The 8,648-nt window shown below is 49.1% G+C and overlaps 1 protein-coding gene across 1 annotated transcript; it reads right to left on the reverse strand.

The window, feature by feature from the left end:
* Positions 1 to 4,905: 4,905 nt before the first annotated feature.
* MRPS11 (mitochondrial ribosomal protein S11) lies at positions 4,906 to 8,568 on the reverse strand. The gene is made up of 5 exons (XM_009276573.2): positions 8,448 to 8,568; positions 8,129 to 8,218; positions 7,226 to 7,355; positions 5,724 to 5,789; positions 4,906 to 5,279 (listed from the first exon to the last, which is right to left on the reverse strand). The coding sequence occupies exons 2-5, from the start codon at positions 8,191 to 8,193 to the stop codon at positions 5,172 to 5,174; spliced, it is 369 nt and encodes a 122-aa protein (XP_009274848.1). The 5' UTR covers positions 8,194 to 8,218; positions 8,448 to 8,568; the 3' UTR covers positions 4,906 to 5,171.
* Between the last annotated feature and the right edge of the window lie 80 nt (positions 8,569 to 8,648).

Here is an 8,648-nt window from a genome sequence, read left to right on the forward strand (position 1 = left end):
ATGAGAGCCACGGCTGGCAATTAGGAGAGCAAGTTGTTTGCCTGCAGGCTGGTGCGTGAAGAGATGAGAGTCCTATTTTACCACCTCATCTCAGGACCTGCTGAAGGGGCTGGAGATGAGTGGCTGGGGGATGAAATACGTGTCTTTCTCCTGCCCAGGGCCCCAAGTTTTATTTGTTACCTGGAGTCTTGCGTGCGGTGGGAAGCCTGGCCTGCTCCTGCATGGAGGAGTGGGCAGAGGGAGAAGGGGCCAAAAGCTGGAGTCTTTAGTGATGTGGCCGGGAGGTACGGTGCATGTCAATCCCAGCCGCTCCGGCTTAGAGTTTGGCTTTGCAAAATGAATCGTTAAGTGGTGAAGCACAGAGGAGGGATTTTGGAGCCAGCTTGGAAGGGGAAGGAAGGATTTGAGGACTTCATTGCCGCTTGGAGACGCTTTGGAGCAGTTTCTAAATACAGCTTTTTGTACCTTCTTTAAAATGGTGAAGTGAAAGCCCCAAAGAGCTGGTCATGCTGGCAGGGAGGGCTCCCAAGCAAGGCCACCCTGTGCTTCTGACATGGAGGTCTGGCTGGGAGAACAGCAAAGGGGAGTGCATCTAGCCCAATCCTGAAGCACACCTGCTGCGGGAGAGCCCTTCCCTGCATCCTCCTAATCTGTGCTGACTCTTGGACCACCAGGAGAGCCCTTCCCTGCATCCTTCTCCTAATCTGTGCTGACTCTTGGACCACCAGCTGGGAGATTTTAGCCTTAGAAAAGGGTTTTTTTTAATGTATTTTTTAATGTTGTATTTTCCTGCATTTTTGCCTCCGTGTTCTCTCTCTTTCCCGACCCACCTTTTCATTGCCCCCATCTTCGCTGAGCATTCAGCCCCTCGCACTTTTCATTGCCCACATCTTCGCTGAGCATTCAGCCCCTCGCACCCAATCCTTTCTCCCTTCCTCCTCCTTTCTCTAGAAAAACAAGCTGTGAAGCTGCTCCTGGGAGCAGCTATCCCAAGTAATGGCTGTTAGGGCTCTGTAGCTGCTGAGAGGTTTGGGTCCAGGTCCCAGATCTGTGCACAGCCTCTGACTCTCAGTAGATGTAGGTGCAGGAAGGGAGTTATGAACTCCAGAGAAGGGAAAGGACCCTGCCGAGTGGCACTAGCGCAGGGGGAGCTTGGAGAGCACAGCAGAGGAGGCGTGAGTGGTTTCAAAAAAAGGGAATAGCATCGAGGCTTGGCTCCGTTATGCACCTCCCCAAGAGGACCCCGCAGCCCCGCTTCACCATCAGCACGGGAACTCGGATGCTATTAGGCAGTTCATTAGTAAAACCTCTGAGCAGTTTCCACTGCCATTGAGTACCCATTAATGCCTCTTGAGGGGAGAGGAGAACATTGGAAAAGCACAAAAACAATCTGAGGGTCCTTGATCTCTTTTTGGTCTGAGAGGTCATGGGCTGAGGTTGGAGGGGCAGCTGGGAGGAGAAAAGGGGGCCGGGCAGGGACGCCAGGCATGAAAGCAGCACCGTGATTATCTGCCGAATCTGAGTGCAAAAGCATAACCTGACTTGAACTGCTACTTCTTAAAGGCTCCCGAGGGGTGCTTTAGGGTTACAAACACCTACTCACCAGCCCGCTTTGTGCACGTCCCAAGGCCAGGTATTCCCGCACCAGAGGGAAAGCCAGCAAAACCTGCGCAGATGTCCCTAACAGCTGCAGCTGGGCTGTGGTAAACCACCCCTGCTGCTACAGTTTATTAGCACTGCAGGGTCTGTCCCCCTCTCCTTGCTTGCTTGTGTGTACAGTCAGCTGTTAAAGGACACTGACATCACTTTATTAATGGTTTAATTGAATCTTGCAAAGGGATCGAAATTGGCTGCCTGACTTGTCACCGAGATGCTCACATAAGAAATAGTAAATCACCAATTCAGCAGATAAAGCTGCAGCTCTAGGTAGAAAGTCCTTGTTGCTGGGGTTAGGGAAATAATTCCTCTTTGCAGAATAATATACTATTAGGGAGAAGGCTTGGGGACATTTTTCCAAGCCGCCAGGTGCCATCCCTGTCCAAGGGAAGGATAACTGAGTTAGACTAACTCCCCAAGGTCGTATGGCACTCATTAAGGGGTAAACAGGCCTGAGGTAGCATTTTATCTGCGAGTCTGTTTCGTGTTTCACCCCCTATGCGATGGAGAAAGGTCCAGGTGGTATTTTAAAATGGAGGGCAAAACCCGAGAACGACCGGGGTTTAACCAGGATGAAGCTTTGTGGTCAGTAGCAGCTTCTGAGCTTGTTTCACAGAAAAGGGCTTCTTTGAGCGTAGGGAATCGAAAGTTAGGAGGGAGCGGAGAGAAAAATGTCCCAAAGCAATGGGGAAGCCCAAAGGGAGTGGATGTGACCCTAATGAAGGCGCTAATGCTGTGGCCGTGCTACTGACAAGTGAAGTAATTACTGCTCAGGAGGAATGTGAGCCAGTAGAAAACAGTATGCCACCCAGGCGCCAAGAAAAGCAATTAGAACTGATAAACACCAGTGGCTGACTAAAACCAGGCTCTTAATTAATAGTTTCATCTGAAGAGTAAGGAAATCATTAAGTGCTATTGGTGTCTATTAATTCCCTGCAAGACGAACAACAATAGAGTTTTAAGACTTCTTTCACCATACAGCGTGTGCAGGAAGGAGCGACTGAGCCCTTGCACGAGGTGGGAGAGCTTGCTTTATGTAGCTGTGCTCTCCCACATCACTGACGGCTGCCCCAGAGGCCTGGGATGCGCTGCAGAACGAACAGCTCAGACCGAGCATTTAGTTAGGACGTGGCTTTGGGGGTGCTCCATCAGGGCAGGAGGGAAGGTGGGTGGAAAGTGTGACTTCTGCACAACTGAAGCACTGTGCCGGGGAGCTCAGGGAGGGTATGCAGAGCTGGGGGTTTGGAAGACAAATATTGGACGATACTGTACAGATCCAGCCACTGAACCATGGAAAATAGCGTCAGCCTCTTCTGTCCAGGTTGGAGAGTTCTATATAAATGTCAGTTGGAGGAAGAAATAAGGGTAGGTACACAGAACTAGGCAGGGCGGACAGCGAGATAAAACTTCCAACTGTCTCTAAGCAGTGGTGGTGTATTCGTAGAGTTCATAAAATGTTCACAAATGCTCAGAAACCAGGAGTGTTAAGGAGCGGCCTTTACAAAGGGCACAGCCTTGATTCTAAGTCTGGCTAAGACAAAGATTTATTCTCGTTGCTTTCTGACTCTCGAGTCATCCACCCACTCTTCCCTGAATTTCGGAAGGACTGCTGATCTCTTCCCCATCTTATTTTTCAATTTGTTCTATCACCTTTATCTGACGTGGGCACTTCTGCATTGGTGCAACGAGCAGCTTGTGGTAGAGAGCGGTAGCGTTTGGCTTTCTCAGTGTTAGACAAGCCTGCCAGCGCGGACTGGTGCTCCTCCTTTCTCAGGGCTGGTCACTGTGCTCGGCGCAGAAACTGGTCCAGCCTTGCTGTAAGGCACATCAGTGTTCACGCAGGCCTTCCCCAGCTAGCTGCCCGGATACTGGGAGAGTGAATCTTTGCAGTTGAGAGCTGATCTGGTATCTTCTCCTTAAAAAGGGGAATATGAAGTCACTAGAAGCTCAGCCATATTTCTGGAGCGAGGGGGAAGCTCTTCTAGTATGTCAAACATCTATGGAAGAACCTCTCTTCCTCGCTGTCGAATCTGTGATAGCTCAAGGAACTTCCCTTTAAGAAAACCTACCCTCTCGTCAAATTCAGACAGTTGGGAGTAAGGGAGGGGATTCATCTGAATCTTGTTTTCTTCTGTCAAATGCAACTCAACAGGCTCTTCTAAGCAGACTGCTTTCTTTCAAAACCTGCCGTATGCCATTCAGCCCCATGAAGGAGGTTCACTGCCTTGTTGCCATGGTACCCTTTCTCTAAAGAGGAAGGGAATAGTTAATTATGCAATTTAAGAAACTAAAGAGGAATGACAGAAAGAGAAATAACAGAAAGGAAGATTCTGGGTTTGTGGCAGAACTGCTGGCTGCACCAAAATACACTCTGTTTACAGGTGAAATATTTGCCCAGTGCATGCTGTATGCAGCCAGGGCTTCTCTGGCAGCGTGGATTTCAAGGAGGTGCCCTTTGCTAGGCGGCGTGCCTCTGCCATCCAGGAAATCAACCCTGTAGTCAAGTTACTGCTGTTACCTTCCCTGGTTAATGCTCCAGAGAGCCTCAGATGTATTTTCTTGGCAGAAATTTTCTCTGGATGGAGCTGGGGCAGCAATAATACATCACAGACCCATGACAAGCTCATGCTGCCTGTGGATATACAGAGGTACAGTTCAAGACTCAAGTGTTTTAAATCTCCTTGGCAGCATTTCATTGTTCCTCAGGCCTGCTAACCCCCTGCTTGCTTTCCCCAGGACCCCAGAAAATCCAGTTCATGGCACACAAGGCAGGACCAAAGAGACCGCAAGCATCAAAACTGGCAAGATCCCAGCCCCTTTAGAAGGGCTGGCATCTTCCATTTGCCAATAGCACGGGCAGGCCAGCTACAGCTTGGGCGAAACAAAGGACCGCGACAGATCTTTACCAATAATGGATCCAGACTACAGTGCTCCATGCTGGGCGAACAGGGAGAGTTGCCTCTCGCACGGCCCACTGAGCTCTGCAAGCCAGGGGGAAGGGGAAGAGTTACCCCATGCCTTGTTTCCAAATGTGTGCAGTGAGAGAAAGAGGGAAGGAAGATGATGTGAACCCATGCAGTTGTTTACTACAGATGACGAGAAGGAGATCTAGACCTCAAGCTCCCCTTCCACGTAACAAGGGCAATAATAGCACGGAGGGCTAGACAAGAGCCACGTACGGCGGTAAGAGGAAGAGAGCAGCTGAGAGGCAGTAATAATAATCCAAAATACTTCTGGGAACACAGCAGGAACGGCTGTCAAAAGACCAACATTTTAATCAACAAACTTTGTACACAAGAGGCTTCCCACTAAGGGAGTATACGTATTCCTGCTTTTACCACCAGCGTCTACAACCTGGGCTTTTAAGGCCCAGGATGGTCTCACTTCTTCAAGCTTTCCTCAACAAGTATTTCCAGGGAGGGTGGCTTTCCAGAATCTGTCACAGGAGCAACATTCAACCCAGTCCCTGTTGCATGAACTGATGTTGAAAGCTGCGTGTCTCTTCCACTCCCCTCTCACATTCGCCTGGCTTTCCGTGGGCGGCAGCCGTTGTGTGGAACCGGGGTGTTGTCGGTGATGGAGATGACCTCCAAACCTCCCATAGTCAAACCCTTGATGGCAGCCTGGAAGAACAAGACAGTAAATGACACGCTGTTATCAACACACTGAACAGCAGAGAAGGGAAAAAGCTTAGGGGAAAATAGTTTGGTCCCCTATCCGAAAATCAACTTGTTCCAATGGTTGTACTTTGTAATTATCTTAATAAGTAATTCGTATCAGAAAACCCAGAAAACCCATCTGCTCCAGTCCTTTCACCAGCATTCCCATCAATTTTCCTACTTTAGTTGGAAGAAGTCCCAAATACAGCTTTTATTCTGCCTCCAAAGTGATATTACTCTAAAATTCTAATGATTCTAGAATTTCATTACTAGGCACTTGAGTGATGAATTCTTTACATCACCTTCAGAAAACCCAAGTTAATAGGTATAGTCATGAGACCAGCCTGAACTTGAAAAACCTGGATGATGCCTGGAAAGAAAAATATGAAAAGAAGCTCTGACACCTACTTTGCGTCCTGGTCCCAGTCCTTTCACCATGACTCGTACGTGCAATACGCCCTTCCCACGTGCTTTCTGCGAAAGGAAAACTGGTTAGTGTTCTCTTTGCTATAACTACTGCTGCTCTGGCTCCCCTGGAGTCTTTCATTCCCTTTTGACCCACTATCATAGTATTCTTTAAGTAAAAATAAAGAGTAGGCAGTAATGGGTACAAAAGACAAATATGGGGATTATTGCACAAAGACACTAGGAGAAAAGGAGGCCTGGATACAGCCATGGCAGTTTCAGGAGAACTTCTGTGCTAGGCTGTCAGCTCCGCGTACAGAGAAAGCTCTAAGATCAAAGTACCTGTGACCTAAAGCCAGGGCAGAAAATGACATATCCAGGGATACGTGACTGAACTGGCAAGGGACTAACAAGGACTAACTCAAAGCTGTTTTCCCTTCTCTAATGCAGCGACTTCTCTCCTGTGATCAGTGGATTCCTTCTAGAGGGTAAATGAGAAAAGCAGGCAAGCTTTATATTTGCTGTGCAGGAGTCCACACCTTCAGTGCAAAAATTCTAGGGGCTTGCAAATTGACAATGAAAAACACCTGCTGTAAAGCATAGCCATGCTGCCACCACGTGGATGGAGCTCCTCTGGGCCTCTCGCTTTCTGTGTTCTGGTGCAATTAATGTACTAACAACTTTAATGGTTACAGAATAAATCTGGCCAAGCACAGCTATGCAGCTATTAGGAGGCTCCGATGAGCACAGATTAATAGTGAAGATGTTCTTATATTCCTCTGAGTCAACCACAATAAGCTGTTGGCCAGCAGTGGCACCAAACACCTCTGACATGAAAGGCTGGAGCGAGTTCCACCTAATTTAGGATGAGGATTTTCAGCTTAACCTTGCCTCATTCTGCTGTAATGAGGACCGTGACACAGCCAGCCTCTTCTTCTCCTGCCACCTGGACACCCACGTGGTTTTTTAGAAACAGTTACAGTAAACTGTATGCAGCTGGAAACTACACATGCAAGGACATCACCTTCTCTGACTGGAACTGCTGGCAGCAGCTCAGTTCTCCTGTGGCAGAAAGCAAATATAAAATATTCAGCCAGTAATTACAGCCGCTTCTCAGTCCCCTACAGTGCAAAAATTGAACTGCTGCTGATTCAGGGGCTACATTTCCAAAATGGCTGAGAGATGTTCACTTACAAAAAAGGAGCTATGCAAACTGGAGGTAGAAAAGGATAGGCTCCAAGTTACACTTCCCAGTCACAACCTGCACAGCTAAGTTCACAACCTGGGCATTTCTGACTGCTGTTTCAAACACACTTTGCCTGTGTGAAGATGTGCAGTGTGTCAGATGAAGCTAGGGCAACTGTCAGCAAACAGGAGTGTGCTGCTCGAGCGCTAAGGAACAGAGCTCTGGACTGCTGCCTGTGAGCGAGGCATGTACCCAGGCAGTGGGGGGAGGCAGTCAGCGATCCCCTCTGGGAGGGCGAAAACCATCAGTGCAGACTCACCGCTGCTGCCGCCATGGCTGCGGTCTGGGCCGCGATGGCAGTTCCCTTCTTGGCATTCTGGAAGCCTTCTGTGCCACAGGACGTACGGGCAAACGGCCTGTTGTCAAAGCTGACCACTTGGATGTGGGTGCTACAGAAAGAGAGGGGCAAAAGAAAGCAGCAAGCTGGAACAAAACTTTGTTCTCCAGTTTCTTCTCGCTCACCTTACTGGCGCGGCTCGCCAAAGGACTCCCATCTCCCTTCTCCAAGCCACCCTAACTCAGCACTCCCTTTCGAGGTACCCCACTTACAGGAACCCGCTGCAAAGACCTCCCAGCAGTGACCTTCTGGCCACCCTAGAGAATCTGAGCGAGGTGGCGAAACCCTTCTGGATAAGGTAGACTTTATCCAGGTACACCTCAGATACCCCTTAGCCCTTTCAGACCCACCTCTCACTGAGCATTTTACCTCTTCCGTTTATTAAAAAAATGCACAAAGCATTTCTAGAACTTGAAAGAGCCTTAAGAAACAGTAAAATACCACACTAGGGATCACTAATGAAACACAACCATTTCTCATGGAGAATATGACAATTTTTTCAACAGCTGTACAGCTGTAGTGCTAGAGCGGAGGGCTGGAAGTAACCTGCCATTAAAGCTGTCAGCATCTAATTATTCATATCAGAATGTAGTCAAAACGTGTAATAACAATCTTATTGCTGTTAAAGACACTGTAAGGACAGTTATGCTTCCTGAATGGCACTGAGGTTTGAATTCAGTATCGTCGTCTTCCCAGTCAGGAACACTACTCCCCTGGCTTTTTTCTTTTGAGCCTTTTGATCAAAACGATGACTGCCCAAAGCCCGGGGATGTTATAAGCTTTTATTTCGCATGACAGCAGGAATGGAGCAGCTCATTTGCTTACTTGTTGTACGTAGCTTTGATGTGAGCTATTGGGATCTCTTCATAGATCTTTCCATCCCATCTCATGGAGTTCCTCTGCAGGATTAAAGGGCTGAGGTGCAAAACAAGAGTTATCAGGCACTCGCTCTTTAAATTTTGTAAAGTTTTATTTCATATTAGGAAGGAAAGAAGGGATCAAGTCTCCAAAAGACACAAGCTGAGTTTGTGATTGAGTCAAGTCACTTCCCTTCCTTCCTCGGCTGAAAAACCACCGAAGGCGATAAAACCTCCCAGCAAGAGGCAAATGGCAGAGCCCGCCCGGCGCGGCCTGGCCGTCTCACCTCAGGTCGGTCGCGCTCTGGTTCTCCGCCTCCTCCGCGGCCGCCGCCTCCGCAAGGTCCTGCAGCCTCTGGGGGCCGGTGCGTAGGCCGCGGCACAGGGTGGCACCGCGGCCCCTGCGGGAAAGAAACGGCAGCGGGCGGTGAAGGATACCGGGGGCCTCCCCCGGGCGCCGGGGGCGGGCCCAGCGGGACCTCCTGTGC

Source organism: Aptenodytes forsteri, unplaced genomic scaffold, assembly GCF_000699145.1.
Source record: "Aptenodytes forsteri isolate BGI_AS27 unplaced genomic scaffold, ASM69914v1 Scaffold1, whole genome shotgun sequence".
Classification (NCBI taxonomy): domain Eukaryota; kingdom Metazoa; phylum Chordata; class Aves; order Sphenisciformes; family Spheniscidae; genus Aptenodytes; species Aptenodytes forsteri.

Coding starts and splice junctions, on each gene's coding strand:
- MRPS11 (XM_009276573.2), bottom strand. CDS start 8,193: ATGAGATGGGATGGAAAGATCTATGAAGAGATCCCAATAGCTCACATC. Junction 7,356..8,128: donor ATCAAAGCTACGTACAACAA/GTAAGCAAATGA, acceptor CTCTTTCTGTAG/CACCCACATCCAAGTGGTCA. Junction 5,790..7,225: donor CAGCCATGGCGGCAGCAGCG/GTGAGTCTGCAC, acceptor TTCCTTTCGCAG/AAAGCACGTGGGAAGGGCGT.